At 41.5% G+C, this 12,831-nt stretch overlaps 1 protein-coding gene across 2 annotated transcripts in view; it reads left to right on the top strand.

Annotated features, from left to right (window-relative positions):
• Positions 1–12,831, top strand: part of VPS53 (VPS53 subunit of GARP complex) — a 151,249-nt gene that overhangs the window by 81,535 nt on the left and 56,883 nt on the right. For both annotated transcript variants that reach the window (XM_058560153.1, XM_058560152.1), the window contains exons 12-13: positions 4,620–4,721; positions 11,328–11,422. In XM_058560153.1, the coding sequence (XP_058416136.1) occupies positions 4,620–4,721; positions 11,328–11,422 (197 nt within the window). The remainder of the gene's footprint in view (positions 1–4,619; positions 4,722–11,327; positions 11,423–12,831) is intronic.

Here is a 12,831-nt window from a genome sequence, read left to right as displayed (position 1 = left end):
TTTCTCCTCCAGGGAAAGGAAAAAGATTGGTCTTAAATTTCAGAGTTTCTTCTTTGATAATTTGAAGTGTCCAGCTAGGGCCTCAGAAAGGGATTTGTGCAGGCAGACCCACATATGGATATACTACCCACTAAAGCCAGGCTTTCTCTTCCTACCAATAAATTAGACAGCCTGGCTGTCCTGTGGCCCTTATTGTTTGGGAGGTGTTGGGAATCCCATGTGGTTTAATTAGTAGGAATTAACTTGCCGTATGCAGAATTTTTTCCTTCCTGTACGGACTTGAGATCAACTGTCATCGTAGCAAAAAGAATGAATTCTTCTAAAATTGGAAAGTCGTTTATTTCTTGGCAAATTTTTGGGTTCGTTTAGCAGCCCTGGAGCTCATGAAATATGTCATTTGAGTTATTTAAAATCTAAACCCAAACTTGTAATTCTTTATGGTCTACAACAGCTGCAAAGCAGGAATGAGAAGTGTGGTCTGGTTGGCTCTGACAACAGGGCTCTTGCACAGAAGGCTGAGATGTGCCAGTGATCGCTCTCTGCAAAAACTTGTTCTTTCGTTACAGCAAATTAATCTCAGCCAGTAACATAGCCCTCTAAATAGCAGGAGTCTATATCTACCCTCAGGGTTTTGTACTATGACATTTGCCAGTAGGATGGTGCTTGGAGGGCTTCACTGGAGAATACAGAGGAAGGGAGAAGCTCAGGATACCTTTGCTTTGTAATTTGATGGGCCCAGTGCTTTCATTTCCTGGAGAGATCCCCAAAGAGACCAAATAGTAGGGACAGGCTCTCACTTGTGATTAAAAGGAATTCTTTTTACAAGACTTCTTAGCCTTGTGCTCTCACTTCTTCCCCTTTTGAGAGTTGCTTCATTGAGAGAGGCACAACCACAATTCTGCCTTGTTTAGTTGCCAGCCCCTATCAAATACTAATGAAAGTTCCCACTTAGTGAGCTTTCCCTATCCGCCAGATGTTGTGTTAAGCTGTTTTATATACATATCTTGTACTTTATATACATTATCTCATTTAATCCTCATGCTAGCTGTGTGCAGTGGGTATTAATACCCCTTCACATTGCAGATAGAAGAACTGAGGGTTGGCGAAGTTAACCAACATACCCCGTGATAGAGCCTGGACTCGAACCCCGGTTTGTCAGATCCAGAGCCAGTGCTCTCACCACTGCACGAGGGTGCCCCATCTCGTTAATAGTAACATCAGCCACCCAGTTGCTCAGGCCAAAAAGTGAATGGTCCTTGACTCCTTTCTTTCCGTCGTCCTCACATCCATTGTCTCAACAAGTTCTCTTGACTTTTTCTCCTAAATATGTCCCAAATCTGTCCACTTTTCTCTATCTCCATGACACCAGCTTAGTCCAGTCCTATATCAGCCCTTGCCTGGAACACTATAGCAGCCTCATAAACTGATCTTCTTGCTTCCCTTAGAGTCATTCTCCCCACGGCAGTGGAATGATATTTTAAAAATATAAATTAGCTCATATCGCTTCACTGTTTAAATCCCCCAGTGACTGCCCAATTGCAGTGAGAACAAAATCTAACCTTTACCACGGCCCACGAAAGGCTATGTGACTGGGCTCCTGCTGCCTCTCTTACCTCATGTCCCCTGTCCTCCTTTCTGTCCCTCATACTCATCAGGCTCATTCCAGCCTTTGAACAGCTGGAATGCACCAAGTGCTGAGAATGCACTTCCCCAGATTTTTCCCTGACTAGCTCCTTTTCCTCATTCAGGTCTCTGCTCAAATATCACCTCCTCAAAAAGGCCTTCTCTGATCACCCTACATAAAGAAGCACTTCTCCAGCCTCACCCCCAGCCATCCCAGTTCCTCAGCTTTATTTTCATCACAGTGCCTCCCCTCTTTGTCTGTCTTATTCAATGTTGTATCCCTGGTGCCTAGAGGAGTCCCTGAAACAGAGTAGATGCTCAGAGCAGATAATTGCTGAATGAATGGCAAACATACGCTCTTCCCTTTGCCTAGAAAGCTCTGGCCACCTCGTACACTCCTCCCACCCACTTCTCACATTTAACTCTGGAGTATCCTCCAGTTCTGGCTCAAACATCATTTCCTTAGGGAATTTTTTCACGACCCTCTGTTGCATCCTTTCATAACAACCTCTACTTTTCCTGCATGGCCCTCATCACATGTTTGTGTGATTATTTGATGAAAGTCTGTCTCCCCACCTGACTATAGTCTCCATGAGGGCAGAGAGTGGTCTGTCTTGCTCACTGCTTTACTCAGAGTGCCAGCACATCCATTTGTTGAGTGGATGAATGGAAGAGTGAATCACTTGTCTTATATCAACTTGGTCCACATCAGTCCACATCAGTATGTGAGGAGAGACAGACTGTGGGAACAGGAAAAAAACCTTGGGAATATTCCGACCCGGTAACACTGAGCAAGTAGTCCACACTGTACTGCCTCAAATGTCTTTTCAATGCTGCCTTTTGTGTTTTACTTCTTACTACTTACATCCATGCATTGGATATCCACCAGTGAGCATGGAGCCCAGGAACACCCTCAGTCCACTGCACTGATGTCCACTTTTTATCATGATTTCAATAACGTTGTTTTTAAAATGAAGCCCACTTGTCTGTCATTGTGAGACATTATCAACAACCCCGGTAGACCTAGGAGGAACATCTAGTTCAAAAATTCAAATCCTGTTTCTATCACTCAGTGATTTTGAACAAAGCTTTTAACTTCACTTACTGACTTGCTCTCCATATCTCCAAAGGACCAAAAGACTCAGAATCATAGGGATTCAGCTCAACAGTATGATCCCAAAACCCACTGTTGAGCCAGTGGGATCAGGAATCCAACCTATTAACTAATTTAACTTGTTGTTGAAGCTTCGGCTTCGTAGATTCCCTTTCTCACCATTCCCCACTCCCTAAAATACCAGCAACCCTTACAAAGACAACTAAAGCTTAGAAATATTGGTTTCAAAGAAACATAGGTTTCTAAAAATAGCCTAATTCTAAAAATAAACTTAACTCAATTTAAGTTTATAGGGATTTTTTTTTCCTCATCAGGCAAAGAAGCCAAAGTTCAGAGTGTATAAATTTGAAATGTTTGCTTAGTTGTTAGACCATATTGTTTCTCAGCACGACACCACAAAAATCGTTGTCCTACTAATGATTACCTTGAGCTAATGCATTAATCGTAAGGCTTTCTTCATACACTGAGGCTTTGTCTAGCTACATAATAGCATCCAAGTGTTTTGGCCAAGAAGTAAATAGTTTACATGAATGTAAGCAAAATTTTCTTAAAGCCTAAACCAGACACCAGTGTGGTTTTTGTTTTTTGTGTTTAAGTTTTATTTTTTATTTTTCTAGGTTGTTATTGTTTGTTTGTTTGTTTGTTTTGTTTGGCAGTATCCTCATTGATGTCCCAGCACTTGACATTCATATTGTAGTCCATCCAATGTCCCTCTTGGCTTAGAGGTTAGTTCAGGTTGCTCCACTGACGTATGTTAAAATGTCACAAGTACGTGTAGAAACTCCCTCTCCACTGGCTTCTTGTCTTCTTGAGCTGTTCCTTGGCCCTTCCCCTCATCCCCAGCACCAGCCAATCCCTTTCATCCTGCTGATCCACTTAGTTTCCTTTCTGCTAGAACTCCCAGCTCCCCGGCATAAACAACATCTCGAGGTCAAATTTGTAAAAAATTCCAAAAAGCTGCCTTGATTCTATTATTGCACTGGAAATATCATCACCACTGTCTCTTATATGTATCATGTGCTGCTTCTAGGGTTTTGCACACTTTATCACATTTGATCCTTCAAGTAGTCCTGTAACTGTATCCTCGTTCAGCAGGTGAGGCTGCTGTGGCTTAGAGAAGCGAGCTGATTTGGCCAGCACAGCAGAGTTGGAGCTAAAACCCACATCTGCTTCCAGCTTTCCCACTAGCCTTTGGTCCCACTCAATGATATATTTAGAAAGAGTGTTCATATTCAGGAGCTGGAAAGTAATTTTCCTCGAGATTTTGTTGTGGTTGTTATAATGGGACTTATTTGGGAAGGGACTTCTGTCTATCATCTAGAACACATAAGATTAGCTTTATAGTTTTTTCTTGAATTCAAACCCATCTGGCATTTTGATTCATTCATATTTATGGAGCACCTATTACATGCCATGCACTAGAGGCAGGATGGGGAAGAAGACAGCCGTGATCCCTGCCATCATGGAATCTAGTGGGGAGAAGACAAATAAATGGGCAATTGTAGTATTTTAATAACTGCCTGGGTAGGGGACATTCTGGGTGAGGTAGGAACATGTGGCAGGGACATCTAACCCAAACTTGACAGACAGGGAAGGCTTCCCAGAAGAAGGAACTTCTCACTCATTTGAAGAATGAAGGATGAGTGAGAGTTTTAGCCAGATTGTGATTGGAGTGGGATGGGCGATAAGTTTTCAGGAAGAGAGAAAAGCAATGTGAAGGCCTGGAGGTGAAAATGTGGTCCGTGTTGTCTCCATTCTTGTTTATTAGATCAAATTTCATGATTTAGCTGTTGGAGAGACTTGGAAAAAGCAGAAGATCAATGGAGAAAGCTATTGAATATACTCAGAAAATACCTATCTCTTTCTTGTGTCTTCTTCACAGAAAAAACTCGAGTCTCCTCCCCCGTCCACCAATCCCTTCCTGGAAGATGAGCCAGCACCAGAGTTGGAGGAACTGGCGACGGAGAAAGGAGATTTAGATCAAGTAAGTCTGGTTTGCATTTCCACGTGCAGCCCACCTAATGTTTGTTTCTGAAAATGGGTCTGCTCGCTCTAAATATGATCCTCTGGCTCTTGACCACATTCAGAGATGACAACTTTGGTGGTCTTTATAGAAAGCCTTTATCTGAAAGTGCATTTAGAAAACTGAGTGAAAGAGCAGCCCTTCCTGCCCTACCTCTTGCTCCTGAAGATCTTCACCACCAGAATTAGCAACACGCACAAGCTTACTTAGCCCAGTGGTGGGGCAGCAGAATTCTTCCCTGCCTCATTCATCATCTCCTGCACTTGTCAGCTTAGCTTTTGGTTGTGCTCTCATCTGGTCCTGTGATGACGTGAGAGGCTGAAAGATCTCTACTGAAGTTAGCAGCACCATCGGCTAGGAGAGGCCTCCATCACTGTAAGCCGATCACTTTAGGTCTGGAAGCCACTGGAGAGGCCTGGAAACATCAAGGTGACCAGTGGCATATTTGGAGAGTTACTTTTCAGAGCACACTAGCACTTTCATTTCCTTTGGATTTTTCTGTCCAACTCTAAATTTCCTCTCCCTTCATCTTACAGAATGATGTTTTTGTTTCACTGCCATTATATGACAAGGGAGGTTAGAGCAGTAAATCAGAACTTTTCCTGTCTGGATTAGTGATCTTTCTTTTTAATTTTCCACACTTGGCTGCTAGAGGATTATTTTATAGTATTATTTTGCTCCAGACGCCCGCAAAAGGGAGGTTGGCTGGGAAGACCAGCTCTGGGAAACCCTTAGCCATGCACTTCACAGCTAACCCTGCATTCCTAGCATCTTGAGGGTAGGTGTACAATCCTGGCAGGAGCCACGAGAGCAGAATTTCCAGGAGCAGTTCTGAAGCGATGCAATAAAATGTGTCTGGTCCATTGATTGAAGAACTCTAATAACATGGGTACTTCACACTTTTATGGTGCTTTATAATTTAAAAGTCTTTTACATGCTTTATTTCATTTCATCTTCACAATGCCTGCCTCTCATTTTATAGGCTTTTATGTAAGCTGCAATGCCTGCAGCTCAGAGAGGTTAAGTGATTTACCCAGGGTTACCTAGTTTGGAAGTGGAGGAGCTGGGACTGGAAGCCAGGTCTAGAAGTCAGAGACTTGAATTCCTCTCCTGGCGCTCTTTTTATTACACCGTGATGTCTCAGTGCAAAGGGGAGGACATAGAAATGACTCCCATGAGTAAAAGTGAATGAATAAAACTGAAGGGATACCTTGAGGCTGTATCCCAGAGATCTATGGGATTAGATATGATGGATATAAAACTGTCATAGCAGCTAGCATGGGAGAAAACAGAAGATTTCTTCTAACTAAAGAAATGCATCTCTCACGTTTTGGGAGGAGGGACTGCGAGTCCCTCCCTTTGGGAGTCTGGATGTAGGGCTCATTCTTCAGATGTATCCTCCCCCCACACTTGGTCACCTGCACCCTTTGAGCTTGCTTTGTGTAGTAGTGCCATTTGCAGGACCCTCATGTCTCCCCAAGGTTAGTGACTGCCATCATCATGTCCAGAATTGTGTACTTGAAAACTCAGGTGCTTTGTAGTGCTGCCATGAAAGGTTATCCCTTTAGCTAGTCATCTCTGGATGTTGTTAAACTGGATTATGATAGAGTCCCCCATTATCTCCAAAACAGTTTTGCTAGGTAAAGTATGATTTTTCTTTCTCAATGAACTTTTTGCTCATCCTGGAAGCTTGAGGCTATTGTAAGGACCAAGATCTGCTCATTCTAAGGAGACAGAACACAGATACACGGGGTAAAGCAGAGTCATGTGGTGGGGACAGTGCCAGCCTCTGGTCTGCCATTAACTGACCATGTGACCTTAGGTAGGTTTTTATTCTCTCTAGACTTCCCTAGTTTCTTCATCTTTAGAGAGAGCTAATGGTTTTCAAATTGTATTCCTTGATGTTCCATCAGATGTCACTGTGGGGAGTTGGGAGGAGACCAGGGCCCTAGTCCCTCTAAACAGAGCAGTTTTATTTTGAGTCACTTTTATCATGAACTTTCAGGTAAAATTTCTTTTGATCCAGGGGTTTTAGGTCTGTTTAAAAAGAAAGTACTGAAAACCCCTGGACTAGATGACCCCCTGCAATTTCATGGGCTGTTACTTGCTAGTAATAAAACTTATACACCAGTGACTAATGCCTCCTCACACACCATCCCTGACCTCCCACTGCCTCACCAACAGTTGTCTTGCTTGCGGTTGGGAGCTTGCTTGTGCTTAGGCGGAGCTCCAGGATCTCTTTTTTCCCAGCCACTTAATGGCTTCTGGAGTTGGGTGCACAGGAAGAGCAGGAGCCCTGGGGCGTTGGGGAGGAAGTCCACAGGATGTTGTTGATGAACTCAGCCAGAGATGGTGGGGGAAGGCCTCTAGCGGTTGTCCTGGGTTACCCAACCCATTGTGTCACTACAATCAGTAGACAGTTGGCCCTCAAGGTAAGGTCACTCCCTGCTCACTACTGCGATAGTAGTATTAGGATATTGAGAAGGGAGAGTGCACTTGAAAAGAGGCATTTAGTTTGAACAAACAGTTGCCAAGATACTCCCAATGATAAAAAATGGCGCCTGAAAAGGGACTGAGGATACTCAAAGTATAAAAGAAAGAGGGAGAAGAAATAAAGAATTTCTGGTTTAAAAATGTACCCTTCTGGTGATTCGAGCAGTTAGATTTAATCTGTTTACCTTGGATAGTAATAAAAGGAAATGGGACCAGCTGCAGACCTCCTTACTGTGACAACAGTAACCTTTTATTATTCCATCAAACTCCAGGAGGAAATAGCTTAAACATCTGCAGCTTTTGGACAGAATTCACACACTCAGAAATCCAGCCTAAATGCTACTGCTAAATGACTTAGTATATTCTTTAAGCCGAGAATCGACCCTTCGGGGAGCTAGACAGTGCAAAGGGAGACAGCAGTGTGAGCTGCAATTCCAGGACCTATTATCTAAATATGAGCACATTTATAAAGCAGGAAAAAAAGGAAACTTCAGGCAATCCCTCCCATTGTTCCCCTCTTGCTTCTAACTCACACTAAAAACGCTGCAAGAGGACCGAGAGCTGTGGTGACAGTCTCTCCCCACTGCCAGGAGTGGCATTAGTGGGCAGAGGCTTCGTAGAGCAGAGTCACCTGCGGGGAGGGTTGGGACGCCGCACTGTCTGATTGTGCAGCCCTCTGAGTGCCTAATTCAGAGTGTTCTCTGGGGCCTCATCAAGCACAGGGCCTGTGGGAGGCTGGTCGAGATGAGTTTGTTGGAATATCATGTAGCCATTTTCTTTTATCCCTTTCTTTTATCCCTTTATACTGAGTGAGCTCTTCAGGCTTATCCAGACATGGATTTTTATCATATATCACTTTTGTGCCTACATAAAAAAGGAAAATATAAGCAAAATAAATAGATTAAGATATTCTTAAAATTTCTTCACATTCAGAGTCTAACTCTCCTGAACCACTTTTTAAAAAACTTTTTATTTTGAAATAATTATAGACTCATAAGAAATTATAGAGTATAGAGAGGTCCTGTGTACCCATCTCCCAGCTTCCCCCAGGGGTGACAGCTAACATAACTATAGTGCATTATCAAAACCAGGAAATTGATTCTAACCCCCTTTTTACTCAGGCGTGGATGTCTCTCTTTTCCCACTCGGTATCGTCCTCTGGGCCCTCCAAAGTGTTGGCGATGTGCCATTTCCTAAGAGTGCTCCACCACTGGATCAGGGATTATCTCCAGGCCATTGGCACCCATCTCCCACATTTCGTTTTTTCTTCTTCTTCTTTTTTTTTTTAATAATGTCAAACCTAGAGAAAAGTTTTAAGAATATTACAAGGAGCTCTGAAATATCCTTCACCTGGGTTCACCAATTGTTAACATTTTGCTACCTTTACCATTTCCTCCCCACTTCTCCTCCCTCTCTCACTCCCTCTCCCCATTCATCCTTCCCTCTCTCTCTCTCTCTCTCTCCCCTTCCCTCTCTCTCCTTCCGTCCCTCTCTGTCTCTCTCAGAACAGCTTGTAAGTTTGCAGATATCATACCTTTTACCTCTAAATATTTCAGTATGTGTGTCCTAAGAAGAAGGACATTCACTTAAATTACCACAGATCAAAATCAGAAAATGTGACATCAGGGGGCCGGCCCCGTGGCTTAGCTTGGTTAAGTGCGCGCGCTCTGCTACTGGCAGCCCAGGTTCGGATCCAGGGCGCGCACCGTCGCACCGCTTGTCTGGCCATGCTGAGGCCACGTCCCACATACAGCAACTAAGAATGTGCAACTATGACATACAACTATCTACTGGGGCTTTGGGGAGAAAAAGGGAAAAAAAGGAGGAGGATTGGCAACGATACTAGCTCAGGGCCAGTCTCTCTCAGCAAAAAGAGGAGGATTGGCATGGATGTTAGCTCAGGGCTGATCTTGCTCACAAAAAAAAAAAAAAGAAAAGAAAATTTAACATCAGTACAGTACTATTATCTAATCTATAGGCTTTATTTAAATTTTGTAACGTAACCATTCTAAAGTGAAATTAAAACATTGTCAATAATTGGAAAAGTGCACATAAATTAGAAAGTAAATAAAGCCAAATATAAAATATACATATTGATTTAAAACATTCTATATTATATAAACTCCCATTTATAATTGCCAAAAGCTATCCTGCAGACATGTGAATATTTTCGTCAAGGAAATATAAATAAAGGGAATTATTGTCATACTTATGATGATTATATTTTAATTAATAAAAAGATATTTGGGTATAGTGGCCGTATTTTCCAATTCTAAAATCAGGATATCTAGTCTTACAAAAGTTAGACACATTAAATCACGTTTGGCTATTCATTTAACAAATCACCTTATTGAAAAGAATAAAATAACAAAAAATAGATAACTGACTTGGAAAACATAAAACAAATAGGTAAAGACCACCCCCCCCACAACCGTTATACTCCGTCATGCATCCTCCATTTTAAACTAAGGAAAGTGTGGAAAAACTCCTGGGGCAACTATGAAATGAAATGGAGCTTTGAATCCAGCCAATTCAAGCTCAGCGAAGCCGGTCCTGGGTATCGCTTGTAGTCTCAGCCTAAGGCCTGACTTTGACAGTGGCTTCTAGATCATAAGTGAAAATAGCCCAGATTGTAGTTATTCTTAGGGAAGGACCAGAGTTTCTAGAAATCTTGCAAAAAAATTAAAGACATGGAACTCTTAGAAGGTGAAAAGGGAAGAGAACTAAATATGAGATTGAATAGGATATGTCTACGGTAGACATGTAATTTTTGATGATTATTATCAGTTTTTACAGATGCTTTTAACGATTATAATGTTTTATTTTTAAAAATTCCTGGAAGAAGGTAATCATTATTTCTGTCTGTCATTATGGGCTTACTTTTCCTGTAAATATTAAAAGATATGAGCAGTTCAGTTCAACAAGTATGCTGTGGGTGCCAATTTATACCCAAATTGTACTCTAGTATCAACCCGAGCAAGGGCTCCGTGTCCTTTTCTTGGCATTTGACAATAGATAGAATTGACTTTTTTTAGGAATAGAAGTAATATGTAGGAAGATCCTTGTTTATTTTTTAGATGTTTTGAAAAGGAATTAAGTAGCAAATACAGTTTTAAATGCTTGCCTACTTAGATTGACCTCTATATTAGTGGTTTCCAAGTATCAGTTTGGGACTAGTGCTGGTCCAGTTTTCCATTGGTCCACAGCAAAAAATAAAGATAAAGCAGTCTGTCTGTCTGTCTATCTGTCTGGTATAAGATCACCAACTGTCTTTTCTTAGGAAGGACTGTGTTTATGCTGCTGTTTTCTCCTTATAAAATGTTTGGGTATAAAATACTCTTTCTTTTAGGAGCTTCTGGTGAGAATAGAAAGTAGCAATATAAAAATTTAGCAACCCTACGTTGGCCCCCACCCCTCTTTTCCTTACATTTGCTTGTTGATGAAATTCAGCAGTCTAGGAACCTTTGCAGGAAAGCAGTGATATAATAGAAAGGGTTCTAGTTTAGGGGATAGGAAACCTCACCATGTGCCTTTAGGCAGGCTGCTAGAACCTTCTGAGTCTCCCTTTCTTCAGGTATATAATAGTAGTAATTCCTACATTGAGGGTTGTGAGGAATAGATGATATGTTAATTCGTATCAAAGTACTTGGCACATAATAGCAATCAGTAAATGGAGGCTTTCAAAATTAGATCACGTGAAAGCACTTTATAAATTCTAAAGTACTGTATAAATGTAAGGTGCTGTTATTAGCTAGGATTTACATTTTTTAAACATCAGTCAGATGATGAATAGCTTCCAGATTGAAAACGCATGTGTTATCAAAGTAGTAATAAATCTCTCACCATACAAAGCAAGTAAATGATGCTAACAAAGCTGGCTTATTGTTCACAAACTGGCATGAATCATAGTGCAGGACACAGTCCCAGTTTGGTTACATTGAATGCTTCTTATCTATAGGTGAGGAGTGAACTTTGAAGGGATGTTTTCTTTGAAACTGCTTGAAAATTTGCAAAGATGGTTCAAATAAAGGATTTCTTTTTTCTTTTCTTTCTTTCTTTTTTTTTTCTTTACAGCCAAAGAAGCCTAAAGCCCCAGACAATCCATTTCATGGCATTGTTTCAAAGTGTTTTGAGCCTCATCTCTACGTATATATTGAGTCCCAGGACAAGTGAGTGATGAACATTTGCTGTTTTCTGCATTTCTCCCTCCCCTGGTCATGGTTGGGCCTCACAAGGGCACAACTCCTACCAGAGGCTCAACGAGGGACTTGGCTTCCAGTCTGTGACTCTCCCTGGAAACCTATTGAGGATATATTTATATCTTTTGAATGTTGTCATTTATTGTGTCTATAAATCTCAGAAACCTGACTTTGACTCTAATAAGGTCCCAAACAGATCGCAACACCCCCTTCCCACGTGGGCACTGACCCCTTATATAGCTATGTATGTCAGCCCACAAGGCTTTACAGCGTCAGGCACTGGAAAATGGAGAAAGAAAGCCTAATCTGTGATGTATATGTTTTCAAGTATAATTTGTTTAACTTTTCATTTTGAAATTTAGACTTACAAAAAAGTTATAAAAAATTCTCATATACCCTTTCCCCAGAGAATGTTAACATTTTATATAATGGCAGTTATCAAAATCAGGAAGGTAACATTGTCTATGAATGTCCTTTCTCTGGTCCAAGAGCCAGTCATACATTTAGTTGTCAGATCTCTTTAGTCTCCTTTAATCTTGAATAGTTCCTCAGTCTTTTCTTTGTCTTTCACGACCTTGACACTTTTTTAAAGAGTATTGACGAGTTACGTTGTACAATGCCTTCAATTTCAGTTTGTCTGATGTTTCCTCTTGATTAAGTCCAGATTATGCATTTGGGGCCAGAATACCATAGAGGTGATGTTGTGTCCTCAATACATCATATCAGGAGGCACATCATGTGGATTTGTCCCATTACTGGTGAGGTTGACTTTGATCACTTGCTTAAGGTGGTGTCTGCCCGCTTTCTCCATGGGGAAGCTACTATTTTTCTCTTTGAAATTAATAAGTATCTTGTGAGGGGATACTTTGGGACTATGTAAATATCTGTTTCTCATCACACTTTGCCCACTCATTTTGACATCCCTTGATGATTCCTGCCTAAAGCAAGTATTACTGTAGTGTTTGCGAAATGTTGATTGTCTGTTTCCATCATTTCTTCTACATTTACTAATTGGAGTTCTACTATAAGGAAGAGCTTCCGCTTCGCCCCCATTTGTTTGTTTGTTTATTTATGTCGGTATGGACCTATGGGTTATTTTCTTTTATGGATTATTATCCATTTAATATATGCTTTTAACAAACTCAGAGGCTCCAGAAAATTTTTACAAAGCAGCCCCCTGCAGACAAGTTTCCTCACAGCCAGAAGGGTATGTTCATGTTCCAGTGTCCATTGTTTATGCAAAGGAAGAAGACATCTCCCCATCCCTGAATCTCTGTCCACAGCCAGGGTAACTGTGGAAGGCCCTTCCATGCTGGAAGACAGATTTCAGAAAGGTTGGGTTTCTGGAACAGGCTGAGCTGACTGGGGACAAGCTGGCC

The sequence above is a fragment of the Diceros bicornis genome, chromosome 18, assembly GCF_020826845.1.
Source record: "Diceros bicornis minor isolate mBicDic1 chromosome 18, mDicBic1.mat.cur, whole genome shotgun sequence".
NCBI classification, from domain to species: Eukaryota; Metazoa; Chordata; class Mammalia; order Perissodactyla; family Rhinocerotidae; genus Diceros; species Diceros bicornis.
Note: the sequence above shows the minus strand (reverse complement) of the source record. Positions and strands in the feature narration are given on the sequence as shown.